This window comes from Indicator indicator, chromosome 3 (assembly GCF_027791375.1).
Source record: "Indicator indicator isolate 239-I01 chromosome 3, UM_Iind_1.1, whole genome shotgun sequence".
NCBI lineage: Eukaryota > Metazoa > Chordata > Aves > Piciformes > Indicatoridae > Indicator > Indicator indicator.
The window spans coordinates 944,353-964,699 of record NC_072012.1 but is presented as its reverse complement, the minus strand read 5'-3'; the positions used below and the strand labels follow the sequence as shown (position 1 = coordinate 964,699).

At 47.2% G+C, this 20,347-nt stretch overlaps 1 protein-coding gene across 1 annotated transcript in view; it reads right to left on the bottom strand.

Moving 5' to 3' along the window:
* Positions 1-987: 987 nt before the first annotated feature.
* The window catches only part of LIN7A (lin-7 homolog A, crumbs cell polarity complex component), a 74,072-nt gene continuing 54,712 nt past the window's right edge, over positions 988-20,347 (bottom strand). The window contains exons 3-6 of the mRNA XM_054399812.1: positions 19,954-20,025; positions 15,977-16,186; positions 3,891-4,102; positions 988-1,030 (exon numbers count right to left, since the gene is read on the bottom strand). Of these exons, the coding sequence (XP_054255787.1) occupies positions 988-1,030; positions 3,891-4,102; positions 15,977-16,186; positions 19,954-20,025 (537 nt within the window). The remainder of the gene's footprint in view (positions 1,031-3,890; positions 4,103-15,976; positions 16,187-19,953; positions 20,026-20,347) is intronic.

Sequence of the window (20,347 nt, the reverse complement as noted above, 5' to 3'; positions counted from 1 at the left end):
TTAACAGAAACAACTTATCCTCCCTTCTCACTAAAATATATTAACATTAGGCTGGGGAAAATAACTTAAGGAATAGAGAAAAGCTGAGATTACGCTGTCACAGTAATAGCTGCCAAACAAAGCTTGGTCTTTTGCTAACATTAGCTTACTACATTTGCAACACATGCTAAGCAAAGACCCTACTTCTCTAACAGGTACATTCAGACAATATATATATATATTATGGCATAAATATAGAATATATCCAAGTTATAGAATTCTGAATAGTTGCTAGAAGAGATACAAGCAATACCTATGTTCAAAAATACAGCTCTAGGATTCCCTAACTTTACTACTAACAAAATTAAAATGTACCCAAAAACTTCCCTCACTCTGTTTGATGCATAATAAAATATATGGGGAACACCAAGAGTAAAAAGCCAATTGCTTCTACAAATGGAATACTTTATAAATATAGTAAATTGCTATTTCCAGAGGGAAAAATTGGAAATTATAAACAGTAAGTTAGGTTAAAACAGCTCTACAATATAGAGTACAAAGTGGCTATCAAGCAGGATGTATGCATTTGATGTGGTAAAACTTTTCAACTGATGGAGTTGTTGGTGTCTGGAGATAACTACAGAGAAAGATCCTGTTCCCAAAAGCAGCCAATCTTGATCTCCTTAAGCCAAATTTTACACTGACTAGAGAAAGCCAACTGGCCAGGCTGTCAGAGTAAGGAGTGCAAGATTAGATCAAACAGAAGCCCTGGGCACCTCTGGTTTCATAGGGTTTGTCCATCATGATCTTCTCCTTAGGAAGAGTCACAGAAGTCCTATGAGTCTGTGACAGCTGGGTGCTGAAAAGCCTTATCATGAAAGGTACCTTCCCTGTGGCTGCCCTAACAACACTGTTCATGTACTGCACGTTCTCCAGATGAATTCTGTTTCCTCTTCCTGTAGTTGTTTCCTTTTGCTGGAATACTGAAGTACAGCTCTGGTTGCTTGATCACTGAGCTCTTGATCGAGGCTTTTTTTTCCTTGAGAATAACCTAGAAGTAAAGAGACATTTCTCAGAGCAACCACAAGGAATTAAGGAACTGAGTTGCTGTTCTGTCTCTGCCTGCACTTTCCTCCCTAGCAGTTTAAAGGAATAAAATAAAATGAAATCAGTAAAAACATCTTACCTGCTAATGCAAAGATTTAGGGAACTGAAACAAATTAAAACCTTCATAGAATCATAGAATCAGTCAGGGTTGGAAGGGACCTCAAGGATCATCCAGTTCCAACCCCCCTGCCATGGGCAGGGACACCTCACACTACAGCAGGTTGCTCACAGCCACATCCAGCCTGGCTGCAAAAACCTCCAGGGATGAGGCTTCCACCACCTCCCTGGGCAACCTGTGCCAGTCTCTCACCACTCTCATGGGGAAGAACTTCTTCCTCACATCCAGTCTGAATCTCCCCACTTCCAGCTTTATTCCATTCCTCCGAGTCCTATTACTACCTGAGATCCTAAAAAGCCCCTCCCCAGCTTTCTTGTAGCCCCCTTCAGATACTGCAAGGCCACAAGAAGGTCACCTGGGAGCCTCCTCTTCTCCAGACTGAGCAGCCCCAACTCTCTCAGTCTGTCCTCATAGCTTCATGTGAGTCTGTGTTGTGTATCTGTCTCCTGCAATGCTTTACAAAGGAACCCAAAACTGACTTCATGAAATACTCCTGCTTACACATCCTGACTGACTCCAGGCCCTGAGGAGGGGTTCAGACCACCCTTAGAAACCTTCTTTCTATCAATAAAGCCAAAAATTTTGGTGGGCACAGGACAGGGAATCTACAAGGTGGGTATTTTCCCCTAAATATCAGCAGAAGTCAGTTTCAACATCAGTAATGATGAAACCATCACCAGGAGCTTCAGTTCTGACCATCTGGGGACTTTCTGAGTCACCTGTAGACTCTTCCTGGTACAAACATCCTGATTTGGGAACAGCTGGTGTGAGCTGTGGAGAACTGAGGTGTTAGTCATTGCTTCCTACTTACTTGATTTCATCTGGGCAAATGGAGCATATCTCTAAATGTATTCAGCCCACCACAAACTCTCAGTGCATTTGGAGAACCTCTGTACCTCTGTGCTTTGACTACACTGTAAAACTTGCAAGCCTCTTGCAAATTCCAAAACTGAATGTCACTCAAGAATGAATTAAATGCTTCCTAGCAAAGCAGAGATGAAAGGCAGGCATTTGTAGGTTTCCTGTAGAGGAACCTGCAGGAACCACAGAGTGAAGTTTGGCTTCCCTGTAACCATGAAGGACTAGGAAGACTTTTCACATACCAGCAGCAAATCAGAACTCTTATGAAGTCTTGCTGGCAGACAAGCTGGAGCGGCACAGTGGCTATTCTCTGGGGGTTATTAGCTGGAAATTGGCTCCAGAATTTGTTAGGCCCTTTCAGCTGGTTTCAAAATACATTTTTACTGGGACAGATCATGTGGAAATGTACAGAAGAATAAACTCTCCTCATCCTCACGGCAGCAAGTGCTTGTCAGGGCACAGAAGGTACTTTCAGCTCCCTGGGGCTCCACTTACCCTGTGCACAGCCCAGGATCCCACGTCAGTCCCCCAGGGACATCAGCCCTTGTCCCAGCAGCACTGCAGTAGGACAAGTCTCCAACTCCCCACAGCCCTGCCCTGCCTAGCCAGGGGCCCCACTGAGCCAGTGTTACAGTCTGAAGGGGGGACTTGAGCCTAGATCCTGATTGCAAAGACTGAAAGTAAAATTAATTACCACTGGATGCAAAAGGAAAATTATGATAATTCATTCAATTCACTGTCTTGCTAATGGGATATAGAGCAGAGACAGAAACAGTTCTTGCTCTCTTTCTTCTCCTGTTGATTCTGCTTGCAACTTTCCTTTCACTCTCCCATGGCCTTGCCAGGGGATCTCCGTTTTGACTACTGTGTGAGGTAGCAGGAAGGAGAGCAGGAGAGGGGGAGGAAGTGAACAGTCGCCCTTGGATCTCTCCAGGGGGGGTTGAGAAGTTTCTGTGTTGTTTACAAATTGTAAATATCCTATATTGTACATCTATTGTATATTTGGTACATATTCATTGCATTTCATATTTCTAGATTGTAGTTTGCTTGTAAATAGAGCTTCATTTGCTTCCATCCCAAACTGGGCTTGTCTGGTGATCTGTTTTTGAGGATAGTTCTTCTCCAGATTAGCTGGGGGTGTGTGTGTAATTTAGAATCATAGAATCATAGAATTGTCAGGGTTGGAGGGGACCATAAGGATCAGCCAGTTCCAACCCCCCCTGCCATGGGCAAGGACACCTCACACTACAGCAGGTTGCTCACAGCCACATCCAGCCTGGCTGCAAAAACCTCCAGGGATGAGGCTTCCACTACCTCCCTGGGCAACCTGTGCCAGTCTCTCACCACCCTCATGGGGAAGAACTTCTTCCTAACATTCAATCTGAATCTACCCATTTCTAGTTTTGCTCCATTCCCCCCAGTCCTATCACTCCCTGACACCTTAAAAAATCCCTCCCCAGCTTTCTTGGAGCCCCCTTCAGGTACTGGCAGGCCACAAGAAGGTCTTCTGGGAGCCTTCTCTTCTCCAGACTGAACAGCCCCAACTCTCTCAGTCTGTCCTCGTAGGAGAGGTGTTCCAGCCCTCTGATCATCCTCATAATGTCAACCCAGTACAGCCAGTCCAACCTGCTGGCCACATCCTGCCCTGCCCCCAGGGAGGTGCCCTGATGCTCAGGACCTGGGGCTGTCTCAGAGCCCCCCACACAGCTGCCTTGCTTCTGCCTGGGGCTGGGCTGGGTGCTGCCCTGGCAGCTCCCTGGGGGTTTCTGAAAGCCGCAGGGCCAGGTGGGTGCCTTAGGGACCACCACTGAATGCTCTCACCTACGACATGTGGTTCTGCTGTGTGGTTTGCTGCTGCTGCTGCTGCTGCTGGAGGAGCAGCTGCTGCTGCTGGCGGCGCCGTGCTGTTCGCAGCTTCTCGAAGCGAGCCTCCATCTCCTCCAGCACCTTGGGCGTGTAGCGCACCACCAGCTTGACGCTGTCCTTCGCCGCCTTCAGCAGCTCCACCGCCTTCTCATGATGCTCTCCTTCCACGCTCTGGCAGCAGGGACAAGATGATGTCATAAGAAAAATGCTGCTTTGGTTTGCAGCTCTATCCTCTCCACTTTCTTCTTCCCCCCCGCCCCCTTTTTTTTTTTCATGTAGAAAAGGTGTTGGGGTTTTTAGGAAGTAACCACACCTTACATTTCTCGAGGGATCACAGGATGTTAGGGGTTGGAAGGGACCTCCAGAGATCATCAAGTCCAACCCCCCCTGCCAGAGCAGCACCATAGAATCCAGGATAGGTCACACAGGAACACATCCAGATGGGGCTTGAAAGGCTCCAGAGAAGGAGACTCCACAACCTCTCTGGGCAACCTGTTCCAGTGCTCTCTGACCCATTAAAGGGAAGTGTTGAGCTCAGTGAGATTGATGCAAGCTGGGGATGTATCCAGATTTGTATTTTAAATAACCCAGATCTGGTTTCGGGGTGCATTACAGACCAGATCCATGTGAAATGAAGGGGAGATATTCAACAAGCTTTAGGGCACACAAACAAAACCACCCAGATCCCACAGGAAACAACCAAACAGTTTCCAGGGTGCAAAAATAAAATCTTATTTAAATGTGGTAAGAAATTAAGAAATTGCCAAGTTTAAAATGACAAATTCCTTTTTTATGCCCTGGCCATGGTTTGGATCCTCCAGGGCATGATGTGTAGAATAGCAGCCTGCCAGTACCTGAAGGGGGCTACAGGAAGGCTGCAGAGAGACTGTTTGCAAAGGCCTGCAGGGACAGGACGAGGGACAATGGCCTCAAACTAGAGCAGAGCAGATTGAGATTGGATGTGAAGAAGTTCTTCACTATGAGGGTGGAACACTGGAGGAGGTTGCCCAGGGAGGTAGTTGAGTCTCCTTCCCTGGAGATATTGAAGGTGAGGCTGGAGGAGGCCCTGGGCAGCCTGGTCTAGTTGGGGATGTCCCTGGGGAGTGCAGGGAGGTTGGACTGGATGAGCTTTGGAGGTCCCTGCTGGCCTGGGCCATTCTATGATTCTGTGATTCTATGATAAAGCAGAGGCCAAGTTGCAGGCGAAGGAAGATGCCTGCTGCTGCTGGGGACAAGCCCCATTTCAGAGAGCTGATGGCATTGTCTCTGCTGGAGACAAACTGGTCTTTAGCTGGTTAGTTGTAGGCAATGGAACACTAACAACTGAAACACTGCACAGCCCTGCTGAAGGACTATTTTTTTTCCCTCCCTTTCCGTAAAGTGTTTTATAGTATCACAGAATCACAGAACATTAGAGGTTGGAAGAGACATCCAGAGATCATCCATTCCAACACCCCTGCCAGAGCAGCATCACCCTGGGGAGTCTGCACAGGAATGCATCCAAGTGGGGTTTGAAAGTCTCCACAGAAGGAGACTCCATAACCTCTCTGGGCAGCCTGTGCCAGGGCTCTGTCACCCTCACTCTAAAGAAGTTTCTCCTCACAGAATCATAGAATCAAGAAGGCTGGAAGAGACCTCATAGATCATCATGTCCAACCTGTCACCCTAAACCTAATGACTATCTAAACCATGGCACCAAGTGCCACGTCCAATCCCCTCTTGAACACCTCCAGGGATGGTGACTCCACCACCTCCCTGGGCAGCACATTCCAATGGCTAACAACTCTCTCTGTGAAGAACTTTCTCCTCACCTCCAGCCTAAACCTCCCCTGGCACAACTTGAGACTGTGTCCTCTTGTTCTGGTGCTGGTTGCCTGGGAGAAGAGACCAACCCCCACCTGGCTACAACCTCCCTTCAGGTAGTTGTAGACAGCAATGAGGTCACCCCTGACCCTCCTCTTCTCCAGGCTAAACACCCCCAGCTCCCTCAGCCTCTCCTCATAGGGCTGTGCTCAAGGCCTCTCACCAGCCTCGTTGCCCTTCTCTGGACATGCTCCAGCAATTCAACATCTTTCCTAAACTGAGGGGCCCAGAACTGGACACAGGACTCAAGGTGTGGCCTAACCAGTGCTGTGTCCAGGGTTACAATGACCTCCCTGCTCCTGCTGGCCACACTATTGCTGATGCAGGCCAGGATGCCATTGGCTCTCTTGGCCACCTGGGCACACTGCTGGCTCATGTTCAGCTGCTGTCAACCAGTACCTCCAGGTCCCTTTCCACCTGGCTGCTCTCCAGCCACTCTGACCCCAGCCTGTAGCTCTGCATGGGGTTGTTGTGGCCAAAGTGCAGCACCCGGCACTTGGATTTGTTGAATGCCATCCTGTTGGACTCTGCCCATCTGTCTAGATGGTCAAGGTCCCTCTGCAGAGCCCTTCTACCTTCTAACAGATCAACACCTGCTCCCAGCTTGGTGTCATCTGCAAATTTACTGATGATGGACTCAATCCTCTCATCCAGATCATCAATAAAGATATTGAACAGGATAGGGCCCAGCACTGATCCCTGGGGGACACCACTAGTGACAGGCTGCCAGCTGGATGTGGCACCATTCACCACCACTCTCTGGGCTCGGCCCTCCAGCCAGTTCCTAACCCAGCGCAGAGTGCTGCTGTCCAAGCCACAAGCTGCCAGTTTGGCCAAGAGTTTGCTGTGGGGGACAGTGTCAAAGGCCTTGCTGAAGTCCAGGTAGACTACATCCACAGCCTTTCCCACGTCCACCAGGCGGGTCACCTGATCATAGAAGGAGATCAGGTTGGTGAGGCAGGACCTGCCCTTCCTAAATCCATGTTGGCTGGGCCTGATTCCTTGGCCATCCTTCAGGTGTGCAGTGATTGCCCCTAAGACAATCTGCTCCATGATTTTCCCTGGCACTGAGGTCAGGCTGACAGGCCTGTAGTTCCCAGGTTCTTCTGTTCAGCCCTTCTTGTGGATGGGTGTCACATTGGCCAGTTTCCAGTCTTCTGGGACCTCTCCAGTGAGCCAGGACTGGTGGAAAATGATGGAGAGAGGCTTGGCCAGCTCATCTGCCAGCTCTTTCAGCACCCTAGGATGAATCCCATCGGGTCCCATGGACTTGTGAATATCCAAGTGACTCAACAAGTCTCGAACTAATTCCACATGGATTTCAGGAGTACAACACTGCTCCTTGACCCCATCTACCAGTTCAGGAGGCCAGTTATCCTGAAGTCCTCCTGCCCTACGGTTGAAAATGGAGGCAAAGAAGGTATTTAGAACCTCAGCCTTCTCCTCATCCTTAGTTACAATGTTACCCTCCACATCCAATAAAGAGTGGAGGCTCCTCTTGCCCCTCTTTTTAGCATTAATATATTTATAAAAATGCTTTTTGTTGTCCTTCACGGAAGCGGCCAGTTTAATTTCTAACTGTGCTTTTGCCTCTCTAATTTTTTTTCTACATGATCTAACAACATCCTTAAACATATCACTAGTTGCCTCTCCCCCTTTCCAAAGGCGATAAACCCTCTTTTTTTTCCCTTAAATCCTTCAGGAGCTCCTTGCTCATCCAGGCCGGTCGTCTTCCCCGCCGGCTCGTCTTACGGCATGTGGGAACTGCCAGTTCCTGTGCCTTTAGGAGCTCCTGTTTGAAGTAGGTCCAACCATCCTGGACCCCTTTCTTCTTAAGGGCTGTTACCCAGGGAACTTTCTGAATAATTTGCCTTAACAACCTGAAGTTTGCCCTCCGGAAGCCCAAAGTGAGGGTTCTGTTACTGCTCCTCCCTATTTCCCTGCATATTGAAAACTCCACTATCTCATGGTCGCTGCACCCTAGACAGCCTCCGACTGTCACATCTCCCACCAGCCCTTCTCTATTTGAGAACATCTCATCTTGAGCTGATATCTTCTCTGTTCGTCTCCATAGTTCCTTGGCTTATTACTGTGCACCATCCAAAGAGCCTGGCCCCCTCCCCTTGACACCCAGCCCTCAGCTGTTGATAGACATTGATCAGATCCCCTCTCAGCCTTCTCTTCTCCAGACAAAGTAAGATGATATTTGCTATGAAGGGGCCAAAGATCTGACTTCATGTTAATGTTGTTTGAAACAGTCAATTTCCCAAAGGGGATGGAGAGAGGGATTTGGCTGTGAAGAGTATTTAATTTCTCCCATTAACTGAATTGACTGGAGGGCTTTTCAGGCATGTGGACTGTTCCACATCTTAAGAGAAAGGAAGAATTTTTCTACTGATGTATGACTTCCCTTATGTATTGTAGGACATACTCCAACAAACAGAAGTATCTTTGCACAGAAAAAAACCCCAACCTTGAAAAACTGAGATCTTCACCATTTAAAAATAAGTAATTTTTTTCCCACACATAAAAAAAATCAAAATTTATTATGTGCTATATTTTAAAACACTTAATGTATCCTGTGCTATTTTAAATGAAACTATACTACAGGCTTCCAAAGAGAAGCAGCAGCATTCAAAATATCTGAAGTTCAAATCATGCTAAAAAAATAACTTAAGCATCGTTATAGCAACTGCCAGAAGAAAATTATTTCTATTCTCACTTCTCCCATTTGACTGAGCAGCAGCACAGTGCAAGAAGAGTGAACAAGAATCAATTGTACTGTGGCACAGTATGAGCTAGGAATCATGATTTGTGAGTTTCAAAAAGCAGATGCAAAACACCTCCAGATGGCACCAAGCTGTGGTGCTGTTGATACACCAGAGGGACAGGATGGCATCCAGAGGGACCTGGACAAGTGCAGAGGTGGTGCCCAGGTGAGCCTCATGAGGTTCAACAAGAGCAAGTGCAGGGTTCTGCACCTGGGCTGAACAATCCTCACTATCAATACAGACTGGGGGAGGAGGGGATAGAAAGCAGCCCTGAGGAAAAGCACTTGGGGGTGCTGATGGATGAGAAGCTGGACAGGAGCAGGCAGGGTGAGCTTGCAGCACAGAAGGCAAATCACAGCCTGGGCTGCATCCAAAGCAGCATTGCCAGCAGAGCCAGAGAGGTGATTCTGCCACTTTGCTCTGCTCTTCTGAGACCTCACCTGGAGTACTCTGTGCAGCTCTGGAGCACTCAACACAGGAAGGACATGGAGCTGATGGAGAGGGTCCGGAGGAGGTCATGAAAATGCTCAGGGGGTTGGAGCACAGGCTGAGGGAGCTGGGGGTGTTCAGCCTGGAGAAGAGAAGGCTGCAGGGAGACCTAAGAGCAGCCTGCCAGGGTCTGAAGGGGTAGGATGGAGAGAGGAAGGCTGGAGAGAGACTGTTCGCAAAGGCCTGCAGGGACAGGACAAGGGACAATGGCTTCAAACTAGAGAAGAATGGATTTAGATTGGATGTTAGGAGGCCCTGGACAGCCTGATCTAGTTGGGGATGTCCCTGCTGAGTGCTGGGAGGTTGGACTGGATGAGCTTTGGAGGTCCCTTCCAGCCTTGACCATTCTGTGATTCTATGATACTGCTGGTGGAGTTAATCATTTCCCAGATCCTGATCTTTAAACTCTTTGTACCCCTTCCTGTATCCTAGGATATTTTTCCAAGTGAGCAGCGAGCCTGTAAACAGTATCTTGCTGACTCTGTATAAGTTATGCAGGTGGCAGGATTGTTAAATTAATAAATAATTTCTATTTTCATTAATTCTCCCCTTTCACCCCTTTCATTCATAACACTCCCCTGTGCCTACTCACTGTTAGAAGAGGCAATCATAACTACCACATTCTGTAACCAGGCTGTCCTTCATAATTCACTCCTCTGTGCCTGGCTTTGACACTGGTTTTGGTTAACACAGTTCTTGCCTGGAGAGGAACTGTACAAAATTTGACTCTGTTTTATATTTGATGTTTTTCTTGTGAATCATGGTCAGTATGATGTGGCCTGGCCACTCAAGAGGAAACCACAGTGCATTAAGGGTTGTCATGATCAGCTTGGCTGTGGAACAGTATGAACAGGCTATGAGCAAAAACTGTAATCTCCCAAGCTACACCAAGCAGCTAAAATATTCATTTGCTTGCAGAGTTGGCTGCTTGGTCCCAACACCAACAAGCAACTGTGATTGTATCTGTTCTGTTCAGAATAAAGAGATGGTGGATTTTCATACTTCATGGAGAGAGAAAGGCTGGCCCAGACCATTCTGTGATTCCATGTTTGTATTCTTATGCCTCTGCAAACCTCTGAGGCTGTGCTGGTGAAGGACTCCTACAGGTATCAATCAGACCTGTACAAGGAATATTACTGACTGGATTACACTGGTTGAGGATATTTTGAGGATGTGACACTGATGCTACTTTGAACTGACCTCCAAGCATAGAATCACAGAATTGTTTGGGTTGGGAAAGAACTCTGAGATCATTGAGTCCAACCACCATGGTTGAGTCCAACCATCAACACCTCTGATCCAAGCCAGAAACGACCTCCAAGATCATGAAGTGCAGAGATCACCAAGAACAAGTTCATTCTTTTGTAGGTACATGAGTTTTAATAAACTTGTTTGGGAATGTGTCTATGTTTTTAATGTGCACTTTTTGCTTGCCTATGTTTACATATTACCTACATCTGTATACTTCCATTGCTGGGAAAAAGAAATCAAAAAGAAGCATACTGTAGAGATAAAACATATATATATATATATAAAATATATATCTATGAAAACTATATATAAATATGTAACATAAAATACTGTAGAGATAAGAAGAGATGAACAAACCTGCAGATAACAGAAAACATCAACCATTACTGTATGAGGTCCTAAGTATAAAAGATGTCATAAATATAAAAGAATTAAAAATAAATCCCACTTTTCCTCCAGACAAAAAAGGGAATCTTGACTCTTAACACACAAGCTGAGAAACAGGAGAATGTTTCCATCAGGGTTGTAAACAAATGCTTGGGTGACAAATTAGCCAAATTTTGCATCTGCCTCACATCAGGTATCTGCCCAAATGCAGAGTCTTTGCCAGATATCAACAGCCACCAAGAAATGTCTGTGCTAAGCCATCTGCAGGGCTAACTGCTTTCAATTTCTTTTCCTTTAGGGGGTGTGGGACCAAAGCATGCACCCAAATCCCCAGCAGAGTAAGAAAAGACTTTTTTCCCCCCACACTTAATGAAAGTGCTCAAGGAAAAGCGATCCCAGTCACACTGGGATAATGAATCTGGATTCTGAACACAGAGCTCTAGTTTTATATTGGTAATTATGAAGTTGGATAACCACCAACTTCTGAGCACAAACAAGTCAGAGATATTTCATTTCCACCTCCTGTTCCGCTGCTGAGCCGTCTGCTGCCTTTGCACATACTGTATGCTATTGGCTTTTCTTGAGCTAAATTAGGAGAAGCAGAGAGTGAACAGGTCCCAGTGAACAATGGCAAATTTAGACTTTTCTCCTCCTGTCTCAAGCTGTCTGCAAACAAATTGCCACTTCTCTCATTCCTGCCTTTTTACAAATTATATCCTGTGGGTTTAGTTGGGCCCAAGTTGTTCACTCCCAGGCAATGGATCAAGTGTGCAACTGCAGCTACAAAACCTTTTATTGAGACTCTGAGCTCTGTTGCATCTCTCAATCAACTCTCTCATGTGCCTACATGGAATTGGGAATTTTATGCGGTGAGGTTTCGTTGGGTTTTTTCTTTTTTGTGTGTGTGTGTTAGCTTAATATATATTAGCACATTCATGAAGAGTTTTGAACACAGTATCACAGAAGAGAGGTGAGAACAGAGTTAAATTCACAGAATCATAGAATCGTAGATTTGTTAGGATCAGAAGGGACCTCAAGGCTCAGCCAGTCCCAACCCCCCTGCCATGGGCAGGGACACCTCACACTACAGCAGGTTGCTCACAGCCACATCCAGCCTGGCTGCAAAAACCTCCAGGGAAGAGGCTTCCACCACCTCCCTGGGCAACCTGTGCCAGTGTCTCATCACCCTCATGGGGAAGAACTTCTTCCTAACATCCAATCTGAATCTCCCCATTTCTAGTTTTGCTCCATTCCCCCCCAGTCCTATCACTCCCTGACACCCTCAAAAGTCCCTCCCCAGCTTTCTTGTAGCCCCCTTCAGATACCGCAAGGCCACAAGAAGGTCTCCTGGGAGCCTTCTCCTCTCCAGACTGAACAGCCCCAACTCTCTCAGTCTGTCTCCTGGCCCTTCTCTGGACACCTTCCAGCACCTCCAGGTCCTTCCTGTAACAGAGGCTCCAGAACTGGACCCAGAGCTCCAGGTGGGGTCTGAGCAGAGTGGAGCAGAGGGGGAGAATCCCCTCCCTGGCCCTGCTGGCCACACTTCTCTTGCTGCAGCCCAGGCTCTGCTTGGCTCTCTGGGCTGCAAGTGCTCACTGCTGGCTCCTGTTGAGCTTCTCCTCCCCCAGCACCCCCAAGGCCTTTTCTTCAGGGCTGCTCTCCAGCCAGTCCCTGCCCAGCCTATATCAGTGCTTGGGATTGCCCTGACCCAGCTGCAGGACCTTGCACTTGGTCTTGTTGAACCTCCTGAGGTTGTCATGGGCCCAGCTCTGCAGCCTGTCCAGGTGCCTCTGGATGGATCCTTTCCCTCCAGCTGTCAGCTGCACCACACAGCTTTTGGTGTCATCAGCAAACCTGCTGAGGGAGCCTCAATGCCACTCTCCATGTTGCCAACAAAGATGTTGAACAATACTGGTCCCAGTGCTGATCCCTGAGGCATCTTGTCACCTGAAGGTTCACTACTTTCCTATCTGGTATTTGGCTGAACATGGTTGGATTTTTCAGGAACCATCCATCAATTAGTGAATATAAAATCTTTCTTTATTTGTCTTTTTATTCACCTGTTTGAAGTGGTGTTGAACAACAACAAAATTATTTCATTTACTTCCAATCAGTGAAGAAGTTCTTCCCCATAAGGGTGGTGAGACACTGGCACAGGTTGCCCAGGGAGGTGGTGGAAGCCTCTTCCCTGGAGGTTTTTGCAGCCAGGCTGGATGTGGCTGTGAGCAACCTGCTGTAGTGTGAGGTGTCCCTGCCCATGGCAGGGGGGTTGGAACTGGATGACCCTCAAGGTCTCTTCCAACCCTAACAATTCTGTGAATCTAAGTTCAGGCAATTTACTTTATTCAATGTCTTTAGGGTTAGTATATTTTCTTTCTCTATGTGTTCTGGGGCAAACAAGCTTCTAGATCAATTATTTCCTCTTTTGAGAAGTGGTAAAATGTCTGTCTGAGGTGCTGCACTGGTATTTTGTTTCAAGAGAAAGGGAATACCCATTGCTGAGAGAAACAGAGGGCAGTATGAAAGCATGGAGAAAACAGCCTTTTTTTTTCATTCTTTATAGGCTTGCACCAAAGAAGAAATTGAAGTTGGAAAGTCTTATATTTATGGCTTATATTTATATATTGCTCCTACATGCCTTTGGTGCATTTAAATCTGAGGTTTAGTTGGAGATTTTGCATGAAAATGGATTCTGGTTTCACTAAGAGAGGTGTAAGTCTGTATAAATGAGCATGGTTACCTTTCAGTACTCTACAGCCCCTTGTAAAAAAGGAACAAAAAGCAAAATGAAAGGCAGAATTTCACTACGTATTACAGTCAGAGCCTGTTTTACCTCTCTTCCCCATCCCTGGAGGTTTTTAAGGTCAGGCTGGATGCGGCTCTGTGCAACCTGAGGTAGTGTGAAGTGTCCCTGCCCATGGCAGGGGGTTGGAAGTGGATGAGTCTTGAGGTCCCTTCCAACCCTGACAACTCTATGATTCTATGATTCTCTCTATTCCAACAGCCCCTTTACTATTACCTCCATATTGATGTTCCCAGTGAAACAATAGCAAGACACTCCACCCTGAAGTATTGACTCATCTGAAATCCCCAGCAATGCTACAGGCTTGGGGCAGTGTGGCTGGAAAGCTGCTGGCAGAAAGGGACCTGGGGGTGCTGATGGACAAGCAGCTGAAGAGGAGCCAGCAGTGTGCCCAGGTGGCCAAGAAAGCCAAAGGCTTCCTGGCTGGGATCAGCAATGCTGTGTCCAGCAGGAGCAGGGAGGGGATTGTCCCCTGGGACTCAGCTCTGGGGAGGCCACACCTCCAGTGTTGTGTCCAGTTTGGGGCACCTCAACCCAAGAGAGATGTGGAGGTGCTGGAGCCAGGGCAGAGGAGGGCAAGGAAGCTGGGAAGGGCCTGGAGAAGAAATCTGATGAAGAGCAACTGAAGTAGCTGGGGATGGTTAGTGTGGAACAGAGGAGGCTGAGGGGAGACCTCATTGCTGTCTACAACCACCTGAAAGGACCTTGTGGAGAGGCTGCTGCTGGTCTCTTCTGACAAGGAATTAGTGACAGAACAAGAGGGAATGGCCTCAAGCTGCCACTGCGTAGGTTTAGACCGGAGAGTAGGAAACATTTTTTCAGGGCAAGAGTTGTCAGGGATTGGAATGAGCTGCCCAGGGTGACCAAGCCTGGCTGTGTTTCAAGGTGGTTTGGATGTGGTGCTTGGGGCTATGGTTTGGGGTTGAGCCTTGTAGAATAGGGTTTGGGGTTGGACTTGGTGATCCTGAGGGTCTGTTCCAACCTGAATGTTTCTGTGATTCTGTGAGTCTGTGAAAAATGACTGTACAAAATGTCCCTTTTCATCGAGGATACATGCCCCCTCTATGTGTGTATTTCTACATTTCATTTCTGTGACAAAAATACCATATCTGGATGACTGTCACTGAAAGAAATCTGGAATGTACCTCCTTCCATTGCAAATCAGTGCCAAATGTACTTACCAAATTTTGTTTGATTTTTTTATCACAGAATTGTCAGGGTTGGAAGGCACCCCAAGGATCATCTAGCTCCAACCCCCCTGCCATGATCTAAAGCTCATTGTGCTTTTGTCTGTGCAAGAACAACAAGGTCTGTGATGATGGTACTGCAAAAAGGAGTTTGCAGAATTATCAAAAAGGGCATAGCTTCCTTGAAAATAAGGCACATGGTGTGGATTTGGAATGAAACTCTTCAAGGACCCTCCACTGCAGCTGAAATTGTGGTGGCATGTTGTTGTTGATAGAGCTTTGCCTTGCTGCACCACAGAATCACAGAATTACTGAGGCTGGAAAAGATATCTGAGCTCATCAAGCCCAGCCTGTGACCCAACACCACCACATCAGCTAAACCCTGCCACCAAGTGCCACAGCCAAGCTTTTCTTAAAGACCTCCAGGGATGGTGACTCCACCACCTCCCTGGGCAGTCCATCCCAGTGCCTAATTAACCTTTCTGTGAGGAAGTGCTTCCTGATATAGAATCATAGAATCAACCAGGTTGGAAGAGACCTCCAAGATCATCAAGTCCAACCTATCACCCAGTCCTATCCAATCAACCAGACCATGGCACTAAGTGCCTCATCCAGGCTTCTCTTGAACATCTCCAGGGATGGAGACACCACCACCTCCCAGGGCAGCACATCCCAATGGGCAATCACCCTCTCTGTGAAGAACTTCCTCCTAACACCCAGCCTGTACCTCCCCTGGCACAACCTGAGACTGTGTCCTCTTGTTCTGGTGCTGGTTGCCTGGGAGAAGAGACCAACCCCCACCTGGCTACAACCTCCCTTCAGGTAGTTGTAGACAGCAATGAGGTCTCCCCTGACCCTCCTCTTCTCCAGGCTAAACACCCCCAGCTCCCTCAGCCTCTCCTCACAGGGCTGTGCTCCAGACCTCTCCCCAGCTTCGCTGCCCTTCTCTGGACACCTTCCAGTCCCTCAACATCTCTCTTGAATTGAGGAGCCCAGAACTGGACACAGGGCTCAAGGTGTGGCCTGACCAGGGCTGAGTACAGGGGAAGAATAACCTCCCTTGTCCTGCTGGCTGCACTATTCCTGATCCAGGCCAGGATGCCATTGGCTCTCCTGGCTGCCTGGGCACACTGCTGGCTCACGTTCATATCTAACCTAAACCTCCCACAAATACACACAGGTTCTCTCACAGAGCTCATTCTTGTTGTTTCATCTGGCTGCATCTTGAATCAGAGGATTGGAAGAGCAATGAAAAGCCAGCTGAAAGGGGAAGCTTGGTCCAACTCCCACATACCACTCCATTAACCGAGAGCAGCTGGTCCCCCCGCTTGAGCCCTCCGTGCCTTTCCGCCACGCCGCCGGGAATGATACGAGAAATATAAATAGGTGAGTTCTGCTCCTTTCCTCCCATGACATTAAAGCCCAGGCCTTCATCAGTCTTTGGCAGCTCTACCACTCGTGGGTGGGAATGGCCTTCACTTGCAGCAAAAGCAGCAACTGTTGCCTGGAAGGAAAAAAACCACAAAAAAGTCAATTGACTGTGTAGGGAGAACAGTGATGAACACTCTGTTGTCCATTTGTAGGAAGAACTCATTCCTGTGACAACAATTTAGTGTTTTACTCTGACTCTGACTAGCTGAAAGCATTAGGAAAAAAAATCTTAAGCTCCATGCCAATGCTTTTGAAATAAAGAGGTAAGCAGAGGAACAGAGAGTTTACGTGACTGTTCGAAAACAAGGCAGGAAGTTAGCAGCAGAGCCAGAAGTAGGCACCAGGAAGCCTGACTGTGTGGTGGGAAACGTTTAGGATCACTACTGCGGCTCTCCTCTGCCTTTGCACAGTGACAGAATTAGTTAATGAGGGACATACAGTGACCTCTGCTGTGCTCCCACTTGAAATAAAACCAAGCAGAGCCTGAGCTGCAGCAAGAGAAGTGTGGCCAGCAGGGCCAGGGAGGGGATTCTCCTCCTCTGCTCCACTCTGCTCAGACCCCACCTGGAGCTCTGGGTCCAGTTCTGGAGCCTCTGTTACAAGAAGGATCTGGAGGTGCTGGAAGGTGTCCAGAGAAGGGCCACGAGGATGAGCAGAGGGCTGGAGCTGCTCTGCTCTGGAGACAGACTGAGAGAGTTGGGGCTGTTCAGTCTAGAGAGAAGGCTCCCAGGAGACCTTCTTGTGGCCTTCCAGGATCTGAAGAGGGCTACAAGAAAGCTGGGGAGGGACTTTTGAGGGTGTCAGGGAGTGATAGGACTGGGGGGAATGGAGCAAAACTAGAAGTGGGGAGATTCAGATTGGATGTTAGGAAGAAGTTCTTCCCCATGAGGGTGGTGAGACACTGGCACAGGTTGCCCAGGGAGGTGGTGGAAGCCTCATCCCTGGAGGTTTTTGTCAGCCAGGCTGGATGCGGCTGTGAGCAACCTGCTGTAGTGTGAGGTGTCCCTGCCCATGGCAGGGGGGTTGGAACTGGATGATCCTTGAGGTCCCTTCCAACCCTGACAGTTCTATGAACTGAATTGTTAACTCTCTGCTCTGCTTTCAGAGGTACTGAATTCTTTATTTTATTCTTTGGGCACAGAAAAAAAAAATCTTTAAGGGATATTCTTATCTTAAAAAGTTTAATTCATCATCTTTATGAAATCTTGAAAAATAAGTAACTCCTAAACCAGGTACATGAGGTTTTGTAACAGAATTGGATCAAAACTTTTACTGAAAATTAAATCTTAAGGAAATGGATTTATGACTCAATTAGATTTCTAAATCAGTTAGGAAGATTGTTCATGTTACACTAGCAAAAAAAAAAAAAAAAAAAAAAAAAAAAAACCCAATGTAACAAAGTGCAAAGCTTGCATCCAGAAAAATATTACCTCTCTTATTTAATTTTTGACTACAAGCATTTTCCTACTTATAGATCTCAGTAAATTATTCAATAAACATCCAGAAGCTTTTCCAACATTTGTCATCCAAACTGCTTGAATGCTTCTGCATTTTGCTTGCATGTTTAGCACCCTCCTAAGGCTTAATGCTGAACAGAAGCTAGTGGATGATGTGACACAATGGCTCATTCTCAGTTACATGGTTGTTTTTGCACATGCAGACCTTGTCATCATGCATACATTTTATGTCAGACATGAAGGCACTAGGGGAAATGCAATGCAGACAGCCCAGAAATAACCAGGAAATATTGCAGGATTGAAACATTGCTCTCTAACCCTGCTGTTCTATATGGATAAGAAATGAGAATGGCAAACACTAATTGGCTTTCTCCCCATTTACTACCACAACACAGCCAATATTTTTCTATCTTTAGAGAAATCAGGATTTCACACACACATTTCTTACCATAGAACCTCACAATTTTACATTGTCCATCAACTTTCAATTAGGCAAAGGTTAAAGGTCATATGAACAGCCTACAGAAAGGAAGATTCTAACTAGTAAGGAAAATATACTACAACTTAAGTGCCTGTTAGGCCATTTGGTGGCCACTACACAGCTTGCTTCTCTAAAATACTGAAGAAAAAAATCCTCTAACACACTCCCAACCTTCATCATCTGATATATCTTTAAATGAAAAATTTCTTAGCAGAAATATCTAATGGTAAGAGCTTAGTTCCATTAGGATTCCAGGGAGTTTTGTCACTAACTTCACAGGAGTGGGAGCATAAAGAAGTATCAGAAGGCTGAGAGGGGATTTAATAAATGTCTATAAATGTCTGAGGGCTGGGGGTCGAGAGGGAAGGGACAGGCTCTGCTCACTTGCACCCTGGGATAGGACAAGGGGCAATGGATAGGAACTCCAGCACAGGAGGTTCTACCTCCACATGAGGAGGAACTTCTTCACTGGGAGGGTCCCAGAGCACTGGAACAGGCTGCCCAGAGAGGTTGTGGAGTCTCCTTCTCTGGAGACTTTCAAGATCCATCTGAATGTGTTCCTGTGTGACCTGTGCTGGATTCTATGGTCCTGCTCTGGCAGGGGGGTTGGACTCCCTATCTCCAAAGGTCCCTTCCAAGCCCTAACATCCTGTGAGCCTGTGATCTATGGAAAAGATTTCTGGCTTATGCAGGTTTACCTGGTTTGCATAGTATCTGCTATACCACCCAGAAGGTAGTGCTGAGTGCACAATGATAATGCAAACAAGAAAGCCTGGGTGCACCTCCTTGTCTGGAAGCATCTCTCTTTGTGCCTGTTCTGGAAATACAGAACATATTTCAGACTGGCTCACAGACTGGATTCTTTCATGGTTGGGTGAATTCCCTTAGAAAATTACCATTTTAGTAGTAGCAGTAATGAGAATGTAGTGGTAGTGGTACACTGGAACAGGTTGCCTGGGGAGGTTGTTGGGGCCCCATCCTTGGAGATATTCAAGGTGAGGCTCAGCAGGGCTCTGGGCAAAATGATCTAGTTGAGGATGCCTCTGCTTATTGCAGAGGGGGTTGGACTGGATGATCTCTGGAGGTCCCTTCCCACCCAGACCATTCTGTGATTCAGGCAAGCCCACATGGACAAACAGGCAACAGATTTTATTAAAAGAGGAAATGCATTAGGCAAAATGGGCTTGCAATTGGCTGTGGAGTCTCTTGATTGAGCCATTTTTGAGGAGGAACCTGATGAGGTTCAACAAGGATAAGTGCAGAGTCCTGCACCTGGGAAGGAAGAATAAACTGCACCAGTACAGGTTAGGAGGTGATCTGCTGGAGAGCAGCCCCCATGGAGAAGGACCTGTGAGTGCTGGTGGATAACAAGTTCTGCATGGGAGAGCATGGGGAAAAATAGGCTTGCAATTGGCTGTGGAGTCTCTTGAGCAAGGTATTTTTGGCACTGTTCATCCTTACCATTTACTCAGTACCTACAGTTCCCATTAGCTAAAAGTGGACCTTAGCAAACAGTGGACTGTTAAGTACCTACCACCTCCCAAATCACTGTGTCCTCCCTGGATGAGCTGTATGAGGAACACAGCCCATTAAACTGTTGGTTGCTGCAGGCAGACTTGCACAGACCGAACCAGGAGGCTTTGCTTTGGCCAAAGCAATCTCTCAGAAAGCATCAAACCCCATTAAAAATCATTCTCTTTTCTTAAGCTACAGAAGCAGCAGAAAGGTGGAAATTTTCCATTATGATTGTTACCTGGGAAGTAGCACTGGTTCTAGACTCTGGGCTGCCACTGATGTCTAATTTTTCTTACAGTGTACACACGAATACCTGAAACACACACGCGCACAGTCAATTCCTGGTCACTTGGGGAAGGTTGCCTTCAGCAGCTGCAGGTGGCCTACCTTTGCAGTGGCCCTGGCTCGGAATTCGGGGCAGCCAGTAACAGTTATGGTTTCATGCATGTATTGATACACCTAAAATGTTCACGGAAATAAAATGAAAGTTAATCAACAGCAGCAAAGCAAGGACTTCACACAAACCAACCCAGCCAGGAGAGGCTCTCTCCCTCACACACACCGCGCTGCCTCAAGACTCTGTCGATGCCATCACTCCGGCAAGTGGCTGCTAACCGTGCACCAGGCTTAGCTTTACAGAGAGCACAGAATCATAGAGTGTTAGAGGCTGGAAGGGACCTCCAGAGATCATCCAGTCCAACCCCTCTGCCAGAGCAGCATCACCCAGGGGAGTCTGCACAGGAATGCATCCAGGTGGGTTTGAAAGTCTTCAGAGCAGGAG